At 41.1% G+C, this 24,993-nt stretch overlaps 1 protein-coding gene across 4 annotated transcripts in view; it reads left to right on the plus strand.

Moving 5' to 3' along the window:
- The first annotated feature begins 1,998 nt into the window (after positions 1-1,998).
- cacna1ha (calcium channel, voltage-dependent, T type, alpha 1H subunit a) overlaps positions 1,999-24,993 on the plus strand; it is a 122,729-nt gene continuing 99,734 nt past the window's right edge. For all 4 annotated transcript variants that reach the window (XM_061748710.1, XM_061748711.1, XM_061748713.1 and 1 more), the window contains exons 1-2: positions 1,999-2,366; positions 3,325-3,769. In XM_061748710.1, the coding sequence (XP_061604694.1) occupies positions 3,349-3,769 (421 nt within the window). In that variant the 5' untranslated portion in view covers positions 1,999-2,366; positions 3,325-3,348. The remainder of the gene's footprint in view (positions 2,367-3,324; positions 3,770-24,993) is intronic.

Genomic DNA, 24,993 nt, shown 5'->3' on the forward strand with positions numbered 1-24,993 from the left:
GAACAGAATTTGAGATGACAATATCGGCCTTTGCTAAACGGTTAGCATTCCTGATTAGCATCAGTGCACTAGTGATTACCATTTTAAGTTAAAAAAAAATTGTAACTACCATTCAGCTCACTCATACATCATGTTATATGTACAGTACACATCTAATAGTATCTTCAAAATCACTTACAGATGCTCCTCTGTCGTTTTTGCCAATGTTTTTCACTGGCCCAACAGTGTGTCTGTCTGCAAGAATTCTCCGTGTGGTAAACATGGACAGTCGCCAAATGGTTCTGGGCGGCGCAAATATGCTTTTATTAATATTTTTTTATTGCCTCGAGGCAGAAGTTTTTTGTGGTCGACTTAGCTGTTTTTTGTGGTCGACTTAGCTGAGGTTTTCCCCCTTTTTTCTTCTTCTTCACAGCCCTAATTATTTCCCAGCTCATACCTCTAGAACCATTATGATTTAAAATAGAACATTATATTTTCCTAATCTTGTATTACACTGCAGTCTAGCAAATCAAGTTGTTTCTCCAGCTCTATCTCTCTCACTCTTGCTCTCTCCTTCTCTCTCAAGCTTCATCTATGATGATGGCCGTTGACTTTTTTATGCAGTGAGCAGCTGTAGTTGTGACTGTGTTGTCTATATAGTGTTGATTCAGGAGGGGCAACCAGACAAGCTTCTGACAGCAGGGCTGTTAAGGGTGCAAATGTCGAACGTCAAAATACCCCAACTGTTTCGGTATACATTTGTTATAGTTTATCCAATTCCTTTATAACAATTAAACACCCAATAGATAAATATTTTCTCAATTTCAGATCGATCTTTGTGTGAGATTTGAGTCTAGGGAGACTGTCAAGCAACGTATGATCATATTTTTTTTCTCTCACTTGAACATGTTATCTTCTGCACACATGAGAAACAATACACTCACAAAATAGGAAGAGATCTCAATTTGGACCACATATATACTTATGGACTATTCTGAATATAAATGACAACAATGTCATTGTGCAGCGGAGAAAGAAATTGTCAGTCTAAGTGAAAGATTTTAGGTAAACATCCATCCATTTTCTGAGCCGCTTATCCTCACAAGGGAGCCTATCCCTATCCTCACAAGGGAGCCTACACTAGCTATCTTCGGGCAGGAGGCGGGGTACACCGTGAACCGGTTGCCAGCCAATTGCAGGTCACACATAAGCAAACAACCATTCGCACACACATTCACACCTAAGGGCAATTTAGAGTCTTCAATTAACCTACCATGCATGTTTTTGGGGTGTGGGAGGAAACTGGAGTGCCCGGAGAAAACCCACGCAGGCACGGGGAGAACATGCAAACTCCACACAGGTGGGGCTGGGATTTGAACCCAAGTCCTCAGAACTGTGAGGCAGATGCTCTAATCAGTCATCCACCGTGCCGTAAACATGACCTCCACAATCTAATAAGAGCCAAGACCAGCTGTATCCAGCACTGGTAGTGTGGATGCTGCTGCCTTTTTGTGCGGAGGGCGAGTGTTTGATTCCAGCCAGCGCTCCAATACCCAGCAACTCCTGTTGTTAACCCCAGATAATGGTAAAAAATGTTTTTTTTTTTTTTTTTTAAATGCCAGTATCGGGCGGCTGTGGCTCAGTTGCTGGAATGGGTCGTCCAGTGACCCAATGGTTGATTAAGACTTTGAAAGCGGCATCTGATTAGAAGTGGAAAGGCTAACTATTTATTTTTTTGCGTGTGAGTTGACCATGCCAGTAACTACAGTTTGCGTGTCTGCACTTAATTTTACACTGCATCATAATATATTTTGGATCGCAGCGCAATTATCTGCAGACTCCCGAGGGATGCACGAATCCCCGCGTGGCTTGCGCGCCCACGCTTCTCCTCCATGCTGTTTTGGTTTTCTCTTTTTTCTCGTGCATGCGTGCGTGTCTCTTACTCTGCACTACATATCCAAAGCCGGACATCACGTCACATGTCAGGGTTCCCAAGTCAGGCAAGGATTTTTTTTTCTTTTTTCTCCTCCTTCTTCTTCTTTCCCCCTCCCTTCTCAGATCCTCCACGCAGCTGAGCCGAGCATCCCACGCAGTCTGCGTGCGTCTCCGGTCCACGCTGCGCCAACACACCCGACAGGAAGAACGCGCGGATGGAGGGTTGCGCATAGATGTTTCCATTGAAGAGCGCTGCATGAAATTCTCGCGTTGTGATTTTTAACTACTGTGGGATAAGCTTCCATCTCCGAGCAGAAGCAGAAGTAGGATATTATTGGACCAAGAGGGGAGCACAACCGCAGCTCCGGGTTGCTGGGGGAAGGCTGGGCGCGCTGGAAACACGCACAGTCGCGGATCATGCTTATGGGAACTTCCTATTCCGTCTCCTTAAGGTATATTTTTCAAACACACTTCTATTTGATATCTGAGTCTGATCTAAAAATGGTTTTATACATTTTGAATCAATGTGTGCACTTTTAGTGACAAGCGATGACGGACGTTCCCTCCTCCAGAGAGGGCTTAGTTAATTGATACCAATTCACATTTAAATTGTATGACTTTTTAACAGCTACCACAGTGTAAATATGTAAAGATAAATATTTTTTATTTGTTTTTCATATTATGCTTATCTGGAACGCTTATGACTTGTGAGATGCGCATTTCTTTCACACGACTCTAAACAAAGGCCACTCAAAGAGACAAACAGTGGGGATGTAACGTATTACAAATGAAGGGGTTATTTCCTTTTTTTAATTATTATTTTTTTAATTTGAAATGGCATTTATTTAATACAATGATATCAGGATTGGAGTCACGTTCATTTATTCTCGCTCTCTCTCTCTCTCTCCTTTTTTTGCGCATTTCTTGGCCACCATTGCGTGGAGTGGGCTCAAAAAGCTCCACCAGACCAGAGACAGAGCAGTCCATCTGTTCATCACATAGCAACAGGAAGGGGGGGAGAGAGAGAGAGAGAGAAATCACACTAGTCCCACAGTGCCACACTGACATTCTGTGGCTTGAGTTACCTTAAATTACAACAGATCTAAAATGAAGCCACCCAACTGTGGTTAATTATCTATGTATACTGTATTAGTAAATTTCCCCTTTTCTCCATAAATTGGAATATGATTCCTGTGGAAGGAAGTTTTATCAAGTAAAGAGCTTTATGATATAATGTTCAAAGAAAGCAGAAATCTTGCTTTGGTTGGCATTTTTTGTGTGTGTGGATGTTCTGTGGTGTCTTAATATTTCTTCATCTTTGTAGCGTCGTGCTCATTCGGTGTCTCCCCTCACTGCGACCCCTCCCACTTACCACCTCTCGCTAACCTCTCTCCTCTGACCTCCCCTCAGAGTGGCTCGGCCTGATGTTCTATCATGACTGATGGCCACGGGAGAGCGCACTTTCAGTATGCAGATAGCCCGGAGGGGCAAGATCAGGAGCAGGAGGAGGTTTTGGAGGAGGTGAAGCTCGCTATCCTGAAATCCTACCAGGATGATTTAGAACCTGGAGACCTCTGTGATGAGGAGCACATGGAGCGCACCGGTAGATGTAGCAGCAGGAGGAGGAATGGTGAAACAGAAGAAGCTCAAGTTCGGCAGGTGCAGGAAGCGGAGCTGGATATTGATGTCGGACCAACAATGGAAGTTCGCGTCGTGGCTCCCATACGGGATCCAGACTGTGTCTCTGAGGAGGAGGAGGAGCAGCAGCCGTACCCTGCCCTGGCCCCCGTGGCCTTTGTCTTCTTAAAGCAAACCACACGGCCTCGCAACTGGTGTCTCCGTGTTGTGTGTAACCCATATCCTTTCATGACATGGAAACTTAAGTGTGCCTGACATCTGGTAAGACCAACTTTGTCTTTACTTTTGCGTTTGTGAGTCATGAATTCCAAGTGTGGCTATAGTCAATATACCGTCGTTGGCTTTCCAGCCACTCCTCCTTAGCCGATCCCTGAGAAATTTGATGGATCATTTTTGTGATTCAACTACAGTGGACCCTCTGGTTGAATGCTTCCTGAGGTCATATAATTAAGAGAATCACATTTAGAAAAGAAAAAAAAATAAATCATTGCTGCCATGTGAGACATCAGTCTACCACACAAGAGCACACTTTAGCGAGCATAAAAGGCTAAACTTAGTACGGTTGTGCTTCATCTTTAGATTTTTCGTGGTATTTTTAAAGCTTAGTAAGAATCTGTCATACATCACTTGTTGTTAAAGTAAATAGAGTTTGATATAGTTGTTTTTACATTTTAGGTTTCACTTTTTTTTACATTGGTGTTACAATTGAGAATTATGATTGAGAAAATACAAATGGTGAGGGTCACCTTTCAAGGATTCATGGAGCTTAATTGTCATACGACCAACATACATTTACACATGATATGGCCAAAAGTTTTCACACCTAAGATCATTGAGGTCATTTGCCTTACACGCTAGTAGTTACAGTGGATATTAAAAATCTACACACCCCTGTTCAAATACCAGCTTTTGTGATATAAAATAAATTGAGACCAAGATAAATCATTTTTAAAACTTTTCCCACCATTAATCTGACCATAACCTCTACAACTCAATTGATTTTATTTTATTTTTTACAAAGAAAAAGTTAAAATAAACAACTGAGATAATGTGTGCACCCTGTCTTATAACTTCGGATGTGGCTATGTTCAGAATTAACCAATCACATTAAATTCACATTTGTTTCCTTAAAGGTTTTTTTTCTCCAATTGAGTTGTGCTGTTTATAGGTCACATTAATAATGGAAAAGGCTTGGAAATTATTTATCTTGGTCTATTTTATTTATATATAAAAAAAAATTGGATTTTAACTGGGGCGTGTTGACTTTTTTACATCCGCAGTAGATTTTCCTTTTATGTTTGCGTATTCAAGATGATTAGTTTATTTTTACACTGGTATGACAGGTAAGAATTTAAAATGTATACTTAAAACTTTTCTATATTGTATACCATAAGGTTTGACGAGGGTGACTTTTTGACTTTGTAATTTATATTTTTCCTCATTCCATTATTTCTTATTGTTTTAAAATGTGAAAACAAATCAGAAATTGATCAGTGTCCATGAACAGATTGTGTTCGACCTTTTAGAGTATCCAATGTAGCAACAGCAGTGATAAGTATGCCAAGTGTTCTTACTGCAGTAGCCAAAGGGTACAAGTGTGGTTTTATGACGATTCTGCTGCTGCTGTGCAAGGTAGTATGTGTTCAAATTTGGTTGACTTCGATGAAGTTGATTGCACGTCTACACCTGTTCTTGCTTAGGTTTTCTGCGGGTACTCCGGCTTCCTTCCACATTCCAAAAACATGCATGTTAAGTTGAACACTCTTAATTGTCCATAGGACTGAATGTGATTTTGAATGTTTTATTTTTGTGTGTGCCCTGTGATTGACTGGTGAACCCCTCTTGCTTAAAGTCAGCTGGGATAGGCTGCAGCTGCACCCGCGATCGTGCAAATCTTCTTCCAACAAGAGTACAGAAGGATTTAATAGAAAATCATGGAAAAGTGAAAAAGAAGGTACAGTGTCCTTACACAGCACACTCCAGAAACAGGCTGTGCTGAACACAATAAATTTTTCTTCTGTTTTCAAAGTGGTAAGGTCCCAAATTTTTTATTAAACAATTTTTTTTTAAAGTAAGCCGAGCCTGAATATCTTTCAACCACTAATTACATTGCTTTATTCCAATACAAAATCATGTGAAATTCTCACGAGAACAGGCTGGGATAAAATAAAAATATAAGCAAAAACTAAAGTTAGAGACTTTAGTCACTAGGGAACCCAAACACTGCCTGGCTTTCACATTATTGCATCATAGGCTTTTCAGAGGAAACATCCCTTTGTGCATTTTACTTGTTACATGTTTACTGTTATTTTTTTATTATTATTATCTATTTATTTATTATTTAATTTTTTTGCATAGTGTTCAGCTTGCATTTGTATGTGATTCCCCCCCCCCCCCCCCACCCCACCCTCACGTTAAGTCAAAAACAGGTTGATTGTACACGTTTTACGGCAAGACTCGTTTTTAACTGCAGGCAAAATGCACTCATCCCTCATATATGTTTTATGGTACCCCTGTGCACATCTCTGTCAGGCAGCCATTTTGTGCTTGAGAATCATTAATTTTTATATTTTGATGCAATGCAAAATCCATTTTTAGTCTTGGTTCATGTCCGATTTGGTATCTTTTATTAGCCTTCAAGTAAATACCCCGCCTTCACAATTTTCATCTGTGAGATGTTTTACCACACTGGAGCAGTGACAGAAAAGAACATGATGTGCATCCAAATCTAAACATCAGGAAGATAACTTGAAGACAAACCATTGCGCCATCTAGCCATACTTGATGTGGTTCAGTGGGTGATGTAAAAACACATTTGGGATGTGATTCACACATTCCCCCCCTCTATACCTGGAACCTCATCTGACAAGGTCTGATGTGACAGACATTTATTCCCTATTGATTAAGAAGTTTTGTGTGAAGGTTTTAGCAGTAGTGGATGCTGGTAGCTGCTTGGTGCTAAGGGCTTCCTGGCCGTGTCCTCATTTTTCTTCTGTAAAAATACTGCATGACGTTCTGCTGTATTGTCTAATAGTTTTGGCCTCTGTGTGACAGTTCCTTTACGACCTGTGTTCAACCAGGCTTAGCCACCGATTAGGAGGCTGTCTGGCCTTCTATGGGATCTGAGACTGCCCTAACATTTAAATGACATTTAAACAACATGAAGCAAACACAATAAAATGTGATGTATTTTGACATAAAGAGAAGGAACAGAAACATAATTATTATTATTTTTTTGTGAGCAGGGCTGCATTTTGTGTGAGAAGAAAAGTTGTTCTTGTGCCATAAATGATAAATGGTGGTTACTTATTGTACATGGGTCCTTCACTGAGTTGGCTCAGATACAGTGGACCAATAGGGGAAATGAAAGCAACTATGTTATATTTAGGGGTAAGCGATATGTATCGCCTTCCATATAATCATGAACGTTACTTTAACGATGTGGAATTTTACATTTGATAATGTAATCGAGTAGTGATACACGTAGTAGTGATGATAATACTCGAATTTCTTCTCGAAAAGAAAACAACTGAACGGGTGCATGGACGGCGTAGGAGGGAGAAAGAAGGAAACACATGAAAGTCCTTATTTGCCGAATCAGCGGACATGATTCAGTCATGTGACTCAGTGGCAAGCAAATCAAACTCTCGCTCTGAAACTAACTGAATAAGTGGGTGAATGGTCGCTATGGACATCAGTGGAGCGCGTGTATAGTTTTTATGTTGGCCAACAGCAAAAAAGAGCACAGATCACTCGATGTACATGCTGACTTCCCAAACGCGTCCAGTTCAAAAGTGAAACCAATAAAATGGAGAATGGACGGTGTTGTTTTGATCGTAAATTCACTAGAGGATTTATTCATTTTGAAGAACATTTACAAAGACAACGACGCGCGGTCAAATTCATCTCGATGAAGGTGAGGCGAATGGAGGAGCTAGCTAGCATAGCCCTACGGCCGCAGTGTAAGTAAATATTTCACCACCCCGTCACCGATCATCATCCACTGCTTTACTTATTTAAACACTATTTCCAATACCAGCTGCTAAAGTTGTCACCAGGAATAAAAAAAACCCCAAAAGATTATTTGGTCATGATGTCGCATATCGTCATCGTCATAGGTAACTAGTAACTGTATTGGAATACATTTCTAAAGTAACCCTCCCAAACCTGACTCTGAGAAATACGTAAAACTTTGCAATGCCACAAGCATGACGACCGCTAAAGAAAAGATAAATCCACACAACAGACTCAGAAAACCTTCACTGAGTCCATATGACAAAACAAGTAAACCTTGGCAAGACATAAAGAACGTCATGAACTACATTTCTTTTTGCAGTGTTCTTGCCAAATTTCTATGCCAGTGTGTACTGTAGTGACAAGCAAAAATGCATTTGGTTTAAAATATTTTATTAGGTTGGGTTTACATTTTGATGTCATCGTAATTGTTTTTGTTTTGTTTTGTTACAAAAGCTCAACTAAAATACTATTACGCAAACCTGATTTGGCATATTCTCCTGTATACAGCCTGGACATAACTTGAAGTCATTAATTGTTAAATATTGCCAAACAATATTCAATTCAATTCAATATTCTTGCTGTTGTTCTGAAACACTGTCTATCAATAAATGTCTTGGCAAGTAAGTAGAGATTTACACAGTTTTTTATTAATTAATTTATTTATTATTTTAGGATATCGTCAAATGGCGGCACGGTGGATGACTGTTTAGCGTAGCTACCTCACAGTTCTGAGGACCCGGTGTTCCAATCCGGCCTCGCCTGTGGTTTGCATGTTCTCCCTGTGCCTGCGTGGGTTTACTGCGGGTACTCCGGTTTCCCGTCCGACCCGATCCCCACATTCTGCCCAATCTTGTATGATCTCAGAAGCTAAGTCCTGGTTAGTACTTGGATGGGAGACTGCCTAGGAATACCAGGGGCTGGGGCTGGGGTTGGGCAGTGGGCCAAACACCTGCTCCCGTAAAAACTACAGATTACTGAAACCGCAATTGCGGCCTAATGGCATTGAGACCTCTAACTAAGTAACTTTCCTCCCACATCCCCAAAACATGCATGGTAGGTTTATTGAAGAATCTAAATTGCCCGTAGGTGTGAATGTGAGTCCAAATGGTTGTTTGTTTATCTGTGCCCTGGGATTGGCTGGCGACAAGTTCAGGGTGTACCCCACCTCTCGCCTGACGATAGCTGGGATAGGCTCCAGCACGCCCGTGACCCTAGTAAGGATACGTGGTACGGAAAATGAATGAATATCATTAAATAAAATAAAAATATAAATCTAGATTTTTTATTTTATTTTATTTATTTATTTTTTGCCCATATTGCCCAACCTTAGTTATATTACATTTATATTAAAATAAAATCTTCAGTGTCATGAGCGCAGCACGACTGTAATATTGTTGGATCACCTCAAATTCCTTATGTATTGTCTTAGCGCTGTTAACGTTGTTATAAATTTGAGTTTTCCAAGTTGTTTGCAGCTTATACCAAGTACTGCTAGTGTTAACTGTCAACTGTCAAACACAATCAATCTTTTCCGTGATTTTGGTCAACTCCATATTGGATTTCTAAATAATTGAAAACATCTTGTCCAAAATGGTATACATTCATTATGATTATTTATTTACCTGGAAATTTTACAAACATAACAAACCATTTTTTCCCCTTATATACAGCACATTCAATGTTAAAATAATCCATTGGCTCAGTCCGGGCTGTTTAGCAATAATTCCACAATGAGGGTGTTGATGACAAATATTTTTTCACTATGCTATATGTATTTTTTATTTTGTTTATTTTTTTAAGCAAAAGATCATGCAGTGTATTTCCAGAAAAATTTGTTTGTCAAACCATGTTGGTCTACCCGGCAGCTTGGACGAACTCATAAACTGCTCGTCATAAAAAAATACACTGAATGAACTGGGTAAAGTAGAACGTAGTAGGAGAAAACCATAACAAGCTAAAGGCGGCTGAGGCGCGGCATCTAGAGAAAATTAGACGAAGGACAAGATCCAAATCAACAAACAGCTCCTCCGTTGGAATTTGAATGACAATTTTTTAAATATTTCGTTTGTTCAACCTACGTTTTTTACCGTTTGTTCAAAATATTACTTGCTCCTGAAAATTGTCCAAATGATTATTGAAAAATATGTGTTTTAAAAAGTGAAATGAAACTTTGCTACATCATCCATGCTGGATTGTTGACAATGCTGCTCGAATGGTCGCTGATCAGAAGGGAGTTGTAGCAAAACAGGCTTATCGTGGTTTGGAATGGAACTGTAGTTTTCAGCACATTTTAAACAGGGATATATCGCAGGTTGTCGCAAAACAATGACATGTTAGCAAAAGAGTCTGTACACAATTGACTAGCAAGATTGTTTTATTTTTTTTAATTATTATTTATTTAAAAAAAAAAATATATTTTATTGTTTTCTTCTTTTGAATCCATTTCGTGTTTAGCAAGCTTTGGAAAGAACCTTTTCAATGTTTCCCATGGGAAATAACAGAAATAGAAATTTGTTCCAAGGTCAAAACTGTCACCATCATAAGATGTTTCTTAACTGCACAAGCATTTTAAAAATAACATTTTAATATTCCTAACAGTCTTATACGTGTGGTAAAAATACTGTTATTTGATAATTCATGACGGAACGTATACGCTGGAGTTTTCCTGCTTTGAATTCATGTTCCTTCTTGAGTATCTGCTTCTCCCATTTGACATCTCTTAAAATCCCTCGTTGAGGCTGGTCCTTTACCCCCCCCCCCCCAAAAAAAAAAAAAAAAACCCAAAGAAAAAGCACTTTTTTTTTTTATAGCCTGTCCTCTTTAGGTTCATGGGGAGTTGGAGCCTATCCCAGGTGATGTAAGGCGAGAGGTGAAATATACCCTGTACTGGTTAGCAGCCAATCACAGGCTACATCTAGGCAAACAACCATTTGCACTCACATTCTGTATTTCCATGTAACAATACAGAGGTTAAAAAGAATGTAGAGATTAAAAAATAAATACAATAAGAGTTTATGAACTCCAATTATAATATCCATCAATCACCTTTGTGCTGTTCCTAAACATATTGGGTCAACACTAAATAATCAGGTATCATCAGTTGGGGGATTGCCAGCATGAAATACCCTCTTGAGATTAATAATGTAGTTTATATGGATGCTCAGTGCCAAATGACCTATCCATTAAGACCAAAGACATGTCGAGCTCACTTACTGTACAGCCGTTCAGGGTGAAATTGATACATCATCAAGAGTGTATTTTAAAACTAAGTGGGGTAGTTCGGCAGACCCATGTGGACATTTGGAGCTCATACATCTTATTGGCAGTTTCCTGACTATAGTATTATACCTGTATATATTTAGGTCAGCTTTTAAACACAATACGGCTGTGTGTATGCAACCTATTGTACAGGGATCTATCAATGCCTAAAATGATCCAGTATTATCGAGGCAGAAAGACTCTAAATAACAGTGTTTTAGTAGCTTCTGTGGTATTTTTTTTATGCAGACATCTAGATCACATATTAGACTTGCAGCTAATTGTTGATGTTTTAAGATATGTTGTTGTTCAGCAGCCTTGAGGGCTGTCTGTACCAACATCAAATGGCTAATAAATGAGGCATGCTGTCACACGCTTGACTTTGCATGACAACGATTTGTTTTAAACTGTAAGGTTATATCACATGGTTGAACTCACACAAGACATCTCTGTCTTGCCTTTTTCTCAGAGAGAGAGTGTACAAACATGGTTGGCTTAAAAACAATGTAAAAAATGTTCACAACATTCTCTACTCACATATTTGTCAAGACCAATAGATAAGGGATTTGACTACATTTCAACAACTTAAAATCTGGATTACACGCCATTCAGTTGCACGTCTTGTAAATGGTTGAATTTATTTATTTATTTTTTTAATATATTTCAAAGCCATTGTTCATGCATGACTGTAAAAACTGGTTAATAGTTGAGTACACAATTAACAGAACGGCATTAGAGCCATGCACGATGTCTCATTTATCATGTTTATGATGCTCAGCGTCATTGATTGAGTGCTGGGCTCTCCGACACAACATCCGAGGTGATGCAGGTTCAAGCTGCAATCACATCTACGACCGATTAAAGTTATTCATGTAATGGACTCTTGACTCATGCTCAGTACAGTGTGTCTGTACAAAGACAGAGAGAACTTTGATCATGTTTTTTTTTCTTTCACAGTGAATAAAATAAGAGGCAAAGTCAACTTAAAATATCTTCAAGCTAATGCAGATGCAATTTTTACACAGAGTGCAATTTTGAGGCCTGTTGTTTATTTCAAGTTTTTCTTTATTAAAAAGACAAAACTACAAACTGTGGTGTTTTTTTCGGGATTGGAATAGATTAATGGCATTTCAATTAAAGTAAATTCAGTTACAACTTTGGTGACGGAACAAATTTAACTCTAAGACACCACTGTATTTCACAATACTTAGTGATGTGATCGTGGGCTAGGAAAGCACCTACGGCATTTTGGTTGCAGGTCTGAATAACGATGCCCCTCGAACACGTTATAGATTTATTCTGCCTGCATCAGGGCTAAGTGGGGCAGTGACCCACCAGATCGTACTTAACTTAATGTATCAGTTTGCACGTACTTTGTAATGCTCATTCAGTTTTTGTTTGCATTTGACACATTTCAAACTCAGCCTTTATGACCTCTTTACAAAGACACAATTTTAGTAAAGGGAATAAAAATAAAACTTTGCTTTTGCTTTGTAGTATTATATTTCATTCATTATTTTTTTTTTAAAGTCTATAGACGGCAGCACGATGCAGACTGGTTAGCACATCTGCTTCACAGTTCTGAGGACCGGGGTTCAAATCCCAGCTCTGCCTGTGTGGAGCTCAGGGTGTACCCCGCCTCTCGCCCGAAGATAGCTGCGATAGGCTCCACCAAACACGCGACTCTCGTGAGGATAAGCGGTACAGAAAATGGATGGATGGACATCTATAGACTGTATGGGACATTTTGTGACACAGCCAATTTTTTTTTCATGAATACTGTACCTGTTAATCCATGTCTTGTGACATAATATGATGAATATGAATATGATGAAGATATCTCGGGCTGATTCGATCAGGTTCTAGGGGCCAGACAAGGTTAATTGATTTTGATGAGTGGATTCATCCTGTTTTCATGCCTCCATTTGTCACCTTATACAGTACAATCACTAAGCATGCCAAGAGGGCCTCCTGTTCCCTTCATAAATGAATACAAGTGAGGCTGTGCAAGGCGCACTCGTAAATTATGTGGCTATTTTTGAATATTTAATAGATTTTTATCATCTTCATTTGATGTTGGGCAGTTGCAATCTAAATCAAAGTATCCATCCATCCATTCTCTACCGCTTATCCGGGTCGGGTCGCGGGGGCAGTAGCTTCAGCAGGGACGACCAGACTTCCCTCTCCCCAGCCACTTCATCCAGCTCTTCCGGGGGGATCCCGAGGCGCTCCCAGGCCAGCCGAAGGATGTAGTCTCTCCAGCGTGTCCTGGGTCGTCCACGGGGTCTCCTCCCGGTGGGACATGCCCGGAACACCTCACCAGGGAGGCGTCTGGGAGGCATCCGAATCAGATGCCCCAGCCACCTCATCTGGCTCCTCTCAATGCGGAGGAGCAGCGGCTCTACTCTGAGATCCTCACGGATGACCGAGCTTCTCACCCTATCTCTAAGGGAGAGCCCGGACACCCTGCGGAGGAAACTCATTTCGGCCGCTTGTATCCGGGATCTTGTTCTTTCGGTCACGACCCACAGCTCATGACCATAGGTGAGGGTAGGAACGAAGCCTTTCGGCTTAGCTCTTTCTTTACCACAACGGACCGATACAAAGTCCGCATCACTGCAGACGCTGCACCGATCCGCCTGTCGATCTCCCGTTCCATTCTTTCCTCACTCGTGATCAAGACCCTAAGATACTTGAATTCCTCCACTTGGGGCAGGATCTCATCCCCGACCTGGAGATGGCATGCCACCCTTTTCCGACTGAGGACCATGGTCTCAGATTTGGAGGTGCTGATTCTCAAATCAAATCAAAGTATTTCATGTTTTAATGAGTTTACCTCTAAAGGGGATATCATTTTAACATTTTTGGTAAATCTTGTGTGGAACGGACTGTGAGGGATAAAGTGTGTTGACCTTGAAGTTACCAGGTTGACCTTTGCCTCCTGTCACTCACACTAACATTTTTAATTGTGTTTGCACAATTCTGTGCATCAGTGCTAGTGTTGCTGTATTTCATGTGTATTTATCTCGGCATATTGGTCTGTGTTTGTGTTTGATGACTCATCATATTTGGCTAGTACATGTGCTAACAGCAGATTGGAGGTCATGAGGTGTGCATCGCTGCAGAGACGAAGCGATCCTGCCTCTCTGACGTATTAAGTGCTGGCGCACTCCACACTTCTCATAATGTGTGTGTGTGTGTATTGTCAAACTGTACTTTTGGAGGCTCTCTCTGAGAGAAAGTTTTATCTCCTTTTCTTTCCCATTCTATCTTCGCTCTTTGTTCAGACGCTGATTAAAGCCTGGGTTATCTTGCCAAGGTTCTCTTAAGTCTTGTAATGCTCTCAGTGAGTGATACCTTTCATGTAAACGGGGCTCTTGATTCATGAGTGGATGTAAAAGTCTTGTTGTTTTAGTAAATGAAGGATTAGTCAAATGCAGAGACCCGTGTCAAGCACAACATAACATCAACTCCGTGAGAAAATAACTAAAGAAACTTGATAAAATTTTAAAATCAAATAAGACCTATCTGCATTAAAATCATTTTTTCCTCTTTGCCATTACTGTCATGCATCACAATACGTTCAGTTTCACTGTAAACAAAATAAAAATAGCAGTAAAAAAACCTGGACTTCATTTGACTTTAAAGGTTGAAGTGTACATAACAATCCTGTAAACATAGCCACTGTGCTAATTAAAATGTCTTTCTATCCGAAATGAAAGTCACTTGTGTGAAAAGTCATTGTTAGCAAATACATCATGTTAAGCAACGCGTGTGCAAACGTGGTCAAGCTTGTGTGAAATCGGGATACACAAGTGTGTGTCCACCGTTAAAAAGGATATTAATGTGCGCGTGTGTTTGTGTTTGATAATGTGTTGTGGTATTACTTCCAGTTCAGGGGGTATTTATTTATCCTCAGGCTCACTGTTTACAAACTGCTTCATGAAACTGTCTGGAACTAAAAGCAGCCCCGACACTCACCTGTATGTGTGCACTGTGCATTCACACAAACTACCCATAGGGAGGAAAAAGTGTCACAGTGTTCAAATGGTTGGTCTTTGAATTAAATGATGGTTTATGAAATTACAAACAGTGTTAAACGGAAACTCTGAAACTGGTCCCCTATCAGATTACATTAGGTTACATTTGTTAGTATTCATATATCGAAAGCATATGTGTTTAACTCCCAGCCAGCAGGCCACATCCGATCTGGTACTCAATTACATTCAGCCCGGGGACACATTTGGTAAATAGCATTAAATTGGCCTATGCATCAGGTTTGAGTAAATAAAAGCAGATTCTGCAGTTTTCAGCAACACTTACTATTTACCTGTCATGGACATGCATGTTTTACGCTTACGGTACCTGCGAATAGAGTGTCATTAATCTTGATTAACATTTAACTTTAAGTATGCCACATACAACGCCACCAGAAGTAGCAGTAATTTAACTGCACTTTACACGACGACAAAAGACACCACTCTGAATTACTATATGCTATGGAGGGTCTATTGATGTATTACACCATGCCTGAACCAAAAAAAAAAAAACACACACAATAACACATTAAAGAGCCATTAATAATAGCCAAATGTGTTAATTGTAACTACAGCAAAGCATGCTGGGAAATGCCTCCTCCTCCGATTCCCTAGGACCCCATACACACATAAAGACAATTGGGCACCTACCAGTCCAAGCATGTCAAACGACAGACAATCTTATGTTTTAGAAGATTATTCTATCCTTAGGTCTGAGGTTTGTTAAGAGTGGATTTGTCGTGATAATTGGGTCACAAGTTGGGGCTGATAATCTTACAAAAACTTGCCCCCCTGATTGAAGGGAATGATTGGAGGTGGCTCCGCTGAGGAAAGCGTGCTGTCAGCTTGTTCAACAACTGCTTGGCAGGTTGTAGCTCATCAGAGGATACATGAGTTGGTAGTATCAGAGGTGAAAGGTCAACATGAGGGGTTCTACTGTTCAGGGTCAGAGGGTTAATCTGACAGAGTCCAGTATTGACTTCTCAGAACTACCCTTTTGTGATTAAGTGCATTCATAATTTAAAATACGGTTCACTCTCAGGTGATTGGTGTCCTGGTTCACTTGCCTGATATCTGTGCAGGCAACATGGGTTCAGTTCCCATTCAACGGTATGAATGTGATGGTGAATGGATGTCTGTCTATATGTGCCATCCGATTGAGTGGTGACCAGTCCAGGGTGTAGTCTGTCTTTCACCTGAAGTCAACTGGGATAAGCTCCAGCTCACCTGCAATCTTGAAAAAGATACACGGTATAGAAAATAGATGGCTGGAGCCCTGTACCTGGAACATGATTTGTTCCAAGAGGCTGATTGTTCTTGGAATTGTTCAGATTTAGAGTTTTCATGATAAGAAATACTTTTAAATACTGTACAGGCAATTTTTTAACTCTCACTATAGCATTAATTATGATCAGGATTGCAAAAATAAAGTGGAAAAAAAAGTTATCCAAGTAAATGATATGAGTAAACTGAAAGAAATGTATAGTATGCCTTACTTTGGAGAAAATAAATATACTATACACAAAAGTTACTGGAGGTTGAGTTCTGAAATGCGCGACTGCCAAACCATCCTATAGGTACAATGTATGTACTTTCTAAGAAGACCTCAGTTTAAGGGACTTGCATATTTTGAACATCCTTCTTTCTATCTATGCCAACACTGTGCTTGTCACTGATGAAATGCATGGCTGCTGGGAGAACAGCTGTAGACAGACATCTGCCACCTGTGAGACATGCATCGCTTATCACCAACTGAACCGTCCTTTAGCCTGATACAATCAGACAGGACAGCTTGACTGTGTTCAGGGGTGGATCCATCCCCCAAAAAACAGAAATGCTAACACAGCCAGTAATACTCATTGAGTAACAGACTGTTTCAGAATGCACTGATTTAATGCATTATTTAGTACAGAGCCCTCTCTCTCCTATGTCTGCCTGGTAATTCTTTTAACAATGCCTGTCATAATCCATGTGATGGCAGCGCCGCAATTTGGCACTTGTTGCTGTTGGGTTATGGCTACACATCTTGTAGATGATTAGTGAGAAGTGCAAACTTTGTGTTCACAGATTGACCCACCATGTAAACCATGCCACTGCTGTACACTACATTACTTTAGACTGGCAAAGTGATCTGTCATATATACAGTATGTGTGACTCCACCATCACAAAGCCTTGATTTCTGTGTACAAGGTGTTATACAGTATTCACATATCTGTTATATTATGAGATTCAGTGAAATCAAGTCATAAGACATTTTCTCAGTGGGAACCCTGTTAAATGTAAAAATAAATCTTAGCGCTGCAATGATAATTTTATGAACTAGTGAGGATAAGCGGTACAGAAAATGGATGGATGGATTATAGGGAATCGTATAGGCTAAGAGGGAAAGGAAAGATGGAAGGAAAAACAAGAATGAGTATGAGAAGAGATTGAGGTTGAGATTTGCGTTTTCAGTGGATGCCCCCTTTTCGCAAGGGGTAGTGTTAGATTTATCTTACCTAACATTATAATAGACACAAAAGGAATGAAGACGCTGGTTTCTTTTTCTCATGAGGAGGGCGTATGGGAGATTGTTCAGATCACAGTCTCTCAACACCCTCTAAACAATCCCCGCCCCTCGCTCCTGCATTTATTTGAAATAGGAGGGATTTACAAATCATAATGTTCTAAGCAATAAGACACAACACAGAATATTTGATAATATTCTAAGTAATAAGACACAACACAAAATATTTGATAATAAGAGGGTTTTTTTCCCAGACATAGTATTCTAAGCAATAAGACATAACACATAATATTTGATAATATTCTAAGTAATAAGACACAACACAAAATATTTGATAATAAGAGGGTTTTTTCCCAGACATAGTATTCTAAGCAATAAGACACAACACATAATATTGGACCAACACCTATCACGACCCGACCACATCCGATCACGTCCTTGGTCCAAGCGCCCTTCCATGGATGATGCTGAGTCTTCTTTTTGAAGGCGAAACATCTAAAATTGTCCATCATACTAATGCAAGCTAAGCAAATAAATGATAATTTCTATAATATATTTAACAGGTAGCGACCAAGCAAAATAAATCATTGACCCTCCCCTAAAATTGATCATGTTTTCCTATGGTTTACAACATAAATATACCACAAGCTGTGATCCCAAAACACTTTGTCATTTCAAACGCTTACAAACATCTTCAAACATTGCTGTACCCTTAAAAACAGTACGGCATTACAGTAAACAGCTTACAGCTACAGTATGCACACACATACACGATGTACAGTTTCTGTATGTACACATCAACAATGAAAACAGTGAACATTTGACTGCACAGCAAAGCGCAGGAGTAACGTCGGTCACGACGAGTGTCGAGGCTGCGCTGGATGACCTGTGCTGCCGGGAAAGTCCGCTGCGTCAGAGGCCGCTGGCTCTACAGTGCTTTGTAATTTGCTTTGTAATAGTTCACTGACCCGAAACTGCTGGATCCACACACTGACAACACTAACTGGCAGACCTAGATAAGTTTAGTGATGTTCCTCGTTCCACTGAGCTGTTGTCACGGATTCCACTAGTTTTGATGCCGTGTGTAGCCATAGTTTGGCTAAACCGATTTGCTGCTTGAATGGCTTTATTAGCTCATCTGCACATTCAACGTCAACGGGTCCTCCTCTAATCGCTACTCTTCCCCGGTCGCCAGTCGTCCTTCACAGTCCCGCTGCACGACGCCTGCGCAGTCCCGTCTCACTCATACATCGATGCACATGCCCACACACACTGAACTTGCTGTCACAATCACATGGGACAATACCCGTAACACTACCTCCACTCTGGATGGCAATTAAATAATTCTACTCCAGCATAGAAATGTATGAACTGGTACATACAATTGTGCCACCCATTACTGTATACAGATTGCGGTAGTGTAAAAGAATGACAATATTGGCTCATTTATAAGGCGTTTGTACACAAGCGCTATGAGGTAGAAAATAAAGGGTACCTTAGTAGACACTATGTGGTGTCTACTAAGGTCATGCAGTCCCATATCACGGTCTACTGGGCCGTTCTCCAAGGCTGGCGGTAGAACCTCCGTAGGTGTCCATTCTTGAGCTTGGTCCAGAGCCCAGGTGTTGTCCAGGGGGTCAAGGCAGCGATGATGCTTCAGCTGATTTCTTTCTTCACTTTACTCTTGACATTACGAGTCCCTTTCACAAGGTACCACACAGGATCTCCGATCTTGTACTGCGCGTGGCAGCAATTCTTATCATATTGTCTTTTAGCGCATGTAATAGACTCGCCCAGGGCTTCTCTGGAGATGAGCTGGGCCAGCTCCAGTCGCTCACGCATCTGCTACACGTACTCAGAACCTGTCGGTTGGTTGTCCGGGTCGGCAGTTAGCCCTGTAACAAGATCCACCGGTTCACTTACTTCTTGACCGAATATAATGAATTTCTGAGTGAATCCGGTAGTACTGTGTTTAGTTGCCCTGTAGGCCATAACAGCATAGGGGACCATAAGGTCCCAGTCCAAATGACAAGGTTCTGCTGTGGAAGCCAGGATCTTCTGGAGAGTGGCGTTGACGCGTTCAATTTGGCCATTTCTCTGGCGTGGTGTGAGTTTTGTCTATGCCGAACAGGCTGCACATCCCTTGGAATACCTCAGACTCGAAGTTGCGACCCTGATCACTGGGCAGAGGTTGAGGTATCCCATAGCAGTACACTCACTCAGACGCAACAACTTCAGCGACAGTCGCTGCTCGCTCATTGGGGATCGGAAACGCCTCTGTCCACTTCGTGAAATAATCCTGTATCACGAGCACATATCAATTTCTGCGCTCAGTCTCATTCAGTGGTCCCAGGGGGCAATGTCCAGGGCAATGCGTTCCATCGGGCTCCCACCCGGACAGATCCCATTGGAGCTTGTGGTCTTTTATGGGGGCAAGCTCTGGACGCACAGCTGGTACAAGTTCGGCACCAGAGAGCAACATCTTCTCTCATGTGGTACCAGTAGTATCGGTTCTTAGTTTGGCCATGATGCGCTCTATGCCGAAATGTCTACCCACAGGCCCTTCATGCATCTGGCTCATCACCTCTGGTTGTAGCTTGCATGGTAGCACGATTTGTGGGTTAACTTTGTGTCGTCAAGGCAGTAGAAGCACCGGCCAAGAACCCCATCCCTGAGGTAAAGCCGTTTCCATTAAGACCAGGACGTCTTCACAGCTGGACTGTATGGCAAAACAATAGTCCATGGAGGGCGCTCGTTACTGGCTTTCATCCAGGCGTGTATGCGTGCAATATCAGCATCCCCATCCTGGGCTTAACTCAGCTCCCCCATGGTCCAGCCAAAAAACAAAGAAGCAGTATCAGGAGTTTTCCCAATCAGTTTTACCATGTGTACATTAGTCAGAATGTTTTGGTTTAAAGTCTTTGCGTAAGGTGTGGGGGTGCTTTGACTTGCCCCCACCGGACACAGTTCTGTAGCAGCCGGCAGTTCCTCTACCCCGACAGGACACTGTGCCGTAGCAGCCAGCAGCCCCTCCACCCCTACTGGACTCGGCAACAGAGAACTGAGGTCAGAGTCCAATTCACACTGGACCGACTGATGAGCGACGCCCCCAGGAAGCATGGAGGGATCATGCATTTTGCATGGGCAGAACTGGCGGCAGGGCCTTCTGGAGAGGCTATCAGCATTGGTGTGAACCTGACCTGGACGGTGGACAATCTCAAAGCCGTACTCTGCAAGCTTCTCGAGCCATCGAGCTAATTGTCCTTCTGGTTCTTTCAGTTTTGTCAACCAGCGCAGGCTGCTATGGTCAGTGGGCACTTTGAAAGGACGTCCCAGGAGATACTGGCGAAAAAGGGACGTGAAATCAACAATGGCCAGTAGTTCTCGTCTCGTGGTGCATATGCCAGCACCCGCTCTATGCCCTGCTGCATTTGTGAGAGTACGGCGCCGATGCCTGTATCACTTGCATCAGTGTGCAGCACCATGTCGCCTTTTATTTTGAAGGCTACGCACCGGAACTCAGCATTTTGGCACGAAAAGTAACTTCACACGGCACGGGTGATTGTTTTTGATTGATTTTTTTTTTTTTTTTTTTTTAAATGGATGGAACCAAATGCTATAAAATGCTGATTCCTTTCCCTACCCACCGATGAGGCACAAGGTTAGTGTTTGTGATACCGTAAGACGTTTATGGGAATTTTGTCCCAATTCATTGTGATGTAAAGTTGCTACAGTGACGTTTTAGCCCAATTTTAAGCTTTTTTTCCCTTTTTTTTCCCCTTTTTTTTTTGTTTTTGTCATCGGCGCTTACGTTGGTTTGTAGACTAAAATAAACGCTAAAAGCCATCAGTGCAAAAGTGCAAGCAACCGTTTACCTTGTTAGCTGTCTCAATGTTGGCATAGACGTATTTTATTGATACACTCACCCAGTTGACTGAGAGTTGACTTCACTGAAGCTCCGCGCGGTGTAGGTTGAGGCTCGGAACGCGTCACAGGCTACACATCGGGAAAAACTCCTTTGTACAATATAATATTATTCCAAGTGCTGCACTGAGGCGACTGGTCATTCATTTTAACAAAGTTAAGACACACTTCTGTTCGCCGCCGCTGCTGTTGGGCACAAGCATGTCATCGTACCTGTTCTTCTTCGTTGGTTTACGCCGCTTCTTTGTTTCTATTCGCCACTTCTTCTTCGCAGCTGGAGGACGAGGCATCGAAACTGGGAACAGAAATTTTTCAATTTGAACGTTTCCCGGGAGAACCGGAATGTCAGTCCCAGTTCCAACCGTTTCTCGATTCTCAATGCTCAACCCTACTTGTCAACAAACTTAGGAGCCAGTAGACTTTACACCTGTGAATGATGAAAGTTCTCATGACGGTGAAAGTTTGACCATGGGATGAATTGTTTTCCTTATTTTCAAAAGGAAATGTTTCTGAATTCAAAACAAACAAACAAAAACAAACAAACAAAAACAAGTCAAACAACAAGCTTTCTGTCTGTTTGTTATTTTGGTTTCAGTTTGCGGTGGTGTAGAACTACACTATCACTATTTTGATTATCTTATTTAGGTGTACTAAATGTGTGTGTCAGTGAATACTAACAGCAAATCACAGGCACAAGCGATGATGATGATATTTCGTTTGTGGTTCCTGCTTCAAGATGCAACAATACCTCTTCCTTACAAACCCCACTTCCTCTCACAACATTCTCCCTCTCCAAAAAGCTGCAGCTGTATACCGAGTGCTTGTTTTGTTTATTTTTCTTCCCCTCTCATGTCTTTGTTCTTTGTGCTATGTGAGTGTCGCCTGCAAATGCATCAAATCACTTGTGGATTCTCTTATCTATTTTAGTGGTCGCTCATAAGGGAGTGGATCAGTTATGCATGTTTACCCCCAACCCCCGCCATTATAATAAACCTGCATGCACACACGCTCACAAACATGCAGAACCACGCATATTCACAATGCTTTTCTCGTTCGTGACTAAAATGGTGGAAAACTGAAGTCAATCATCATGACGCTTCTTTTTGTTGTTTGTTTGTTTTTATTAACTTGAAATAAACTGGCACATGCAATGATGTAGTGGGATGAATTATATTGCAGGACAGACAGTGACCAAGTGTAATTAGGTGAGGTGCATCTCCAGACATCACAAACATATTTAAACATTCATACTTACCAAGTGAGAGCTTTAAATAATGCCAATTAACCCAAAAAGAAGCTAATGTATTGTAGGTGGAACTGGCAGCACAATTCTGTCCAGGGACCCTGGCAGGGTCAGGGGTCACGAGTGGACCCTTGCAAGAAACCTTTTCCTGTCTCCATCCCATCAAGATGAGGTTTAATATTCAGTTATGTTTTTAGGTCACATTTCCTTGTTGCTTATGCTGTTGAATAGGTGAACTGCTGTTCCTAATGAGGTTTTTTTGTTATCTGTGTGTATGTAAGTGTGTGTCTTTTCCTGAGGTTTTGAGTTGTTTCTCAACAACCATGAATAACACAGCAGATGATCACATCACATTCTCAAAGATGGTTGTATTGATAGAAACATACAGAGAGAGGCAGTCAGTTTGTTATGGCCTATTTTGCGAGGACTGCTCCCCCCCCCCCCCCCCCCCCCCCCCGCATAACAATGTTTCGGGAGCAAAACGTCCAAACAGCTCACTCACATGCATAAACACTGGAACACGTTCTCTTTGCAGAGGAACGCTTTGCAGATTTCTTCTGTGGTGCCAGCTCTGATGTTCAAACCAGCATTTAAATGGGGGCATGTGTGGAAGTAAATGCAAGGATGAACACTTGTGCGAGGATCCACATGTGTGTGCGTGCTTGTCAGGTTGAAAGTAAGTAATCCAGAGATGGATGAATAAATAAAAGATCTGGGAAAACCATCAGCATTCAGCACTATGTTGTCATGGCAATGCCGACAGCACAGCAATGTGTGTGTGCGTGTGTGTGTGAGACTCGAAGGAGAGCTTGAGATCATATCATTACAATGTTTAAACTTGTCTCCAACCCTAATTCAACCAAGAACCATTATAATTCAAAGAAAACGTATAAAATAAATTTCTTGATTTCTGCTGAGAAAATAATTACATTAACATTAAATCCTCTTGTCAAATAAAAATAGCACAAAGGTATTAGGTGGAGAGTTTAGGGGTCACTTTTATCCTTACAAAATCCTCAAATCTGTTTTATTCACAGTATACTGTATATTAAATATAATATATATTATATATATCACTGTACCATACACTCGGTGGCTCTATAAAAGCTCATGCATGAAAGTCTAAGAGGCTTTTACAGTGCACCAATAATGCATATAGCCGAATACTTAACTGTATCTCCTGAGAGTTCTGAAAACTGCAGCTTCTGTGCTTCTCTTGCTCCCTGCAGCATGTGTCTCAGCTTTGTCTACAAAATGCACCGACCTGCGCGGGAGTGAGTGTGTGCAGCCAGAGATGCAGATTTTGTTCTGCAGCCTTGTGCAAAATGGAGCCAAGAAGTAGGACTTAGGGCAACCTAGTTTGACAGCAGAGTGGCTATTGATGGTGAAGAAGAGCGTCAGGTGAATTTTAAGGCCCAAGAGAGAGAAGTATGAGAGAGAGTGTTTGTGTGAGAGAGGTAGAGGGAAAAGTCTAGGACAGTTGAGGCTGGACTAGAAACTCTACCTGGTTTCTAGGCAACAGAATAGCACAGCTGCACATTGTTACAAAGTGGTGCTGGAATCCTATCTAGAATGTGTGTGATTGTGTTTCAGTGAGTGAACATATTGTTTCTGATATCTAATTCAACAAGTTTATCAAAAATTCTGCCTTTACAAAAAAAAAAAAAAAAAAAGAAAAAATGGTTATAAGTTTTGGTGTAAGACAGGACTAAATGTATGATATTTTGCACTGCTCATGCTCAGTAGGTTGGTTGAATATTAGAAACAGCTCTCTATCGAATGCAATGTAGTTCTACACCAGTTAATATTCAAACATCCATGTTCTCTATTGTGTGTCCTCATTGTGTTGTTTGTTTGTTTTGTTTGAACTCACTTTTTTGTTTGCACTCAGTCTTCAAAAAAAAAAGTCAGTCATCCTTTATGACTGCTCATACAGTTTTCAATTTAGTTTGGCTGACTTCACATCCGTTGGAGGGTGTAACCCGCACCAAACTGAACTGACAATGAACCCACAAAGACACGTGCTTAGTGAAAAACAGACATTGTCTGTTTTGCTGCATGGCCTGAGGCCTCTGACGTAATAAGAGTATGAGATGTTTAGTCGATTAAATGCGCAGTGTGTCAAAATTAATCAGTTTGGGTTATTGATTGATCCACACTGAATTTCTTTCAGTCAGTTTTAGGAAGACTTTATTCCAGAGTGTGCACCTACACCGCCTTGTGTAAGTGTGATTAAACTGAAAACTAATAAAGTGTTTCTCTTGCAAGTGATCCATTGTAGTATGGATCAAATTTGGCATTGTTTGTGTCAACACAATCATACACAGAGCTAAGTGTGTCAAAGTGGATGGATTCCTCTTCGACACTGCAGATAGAAATTTGTTTAGTTTCGGGCATTACAATTGTTATTTGCTGCATTGTGTGCGTATGTGTATATTCAACACCTGTTAAATAC

This window comes from Phyllopteryx taeniolatus, chromosome 16 (genome assembly GCF_024500385.1).
Source record: "Phyllopteryx taeniolatus isolate TA_2022b chromosome 16, UOR_Ptae_1.2, whole genome shotgun sequence".
In the NCBI taxonomy this organism is placed as follows: domain Eukaryota; kingdom Metazoa; phylum Chordata; class Actinopteri; order Syngnathiformes; family Syngnathidae; genus Phyllopteryx; species Phyllopteryx taeniolatus.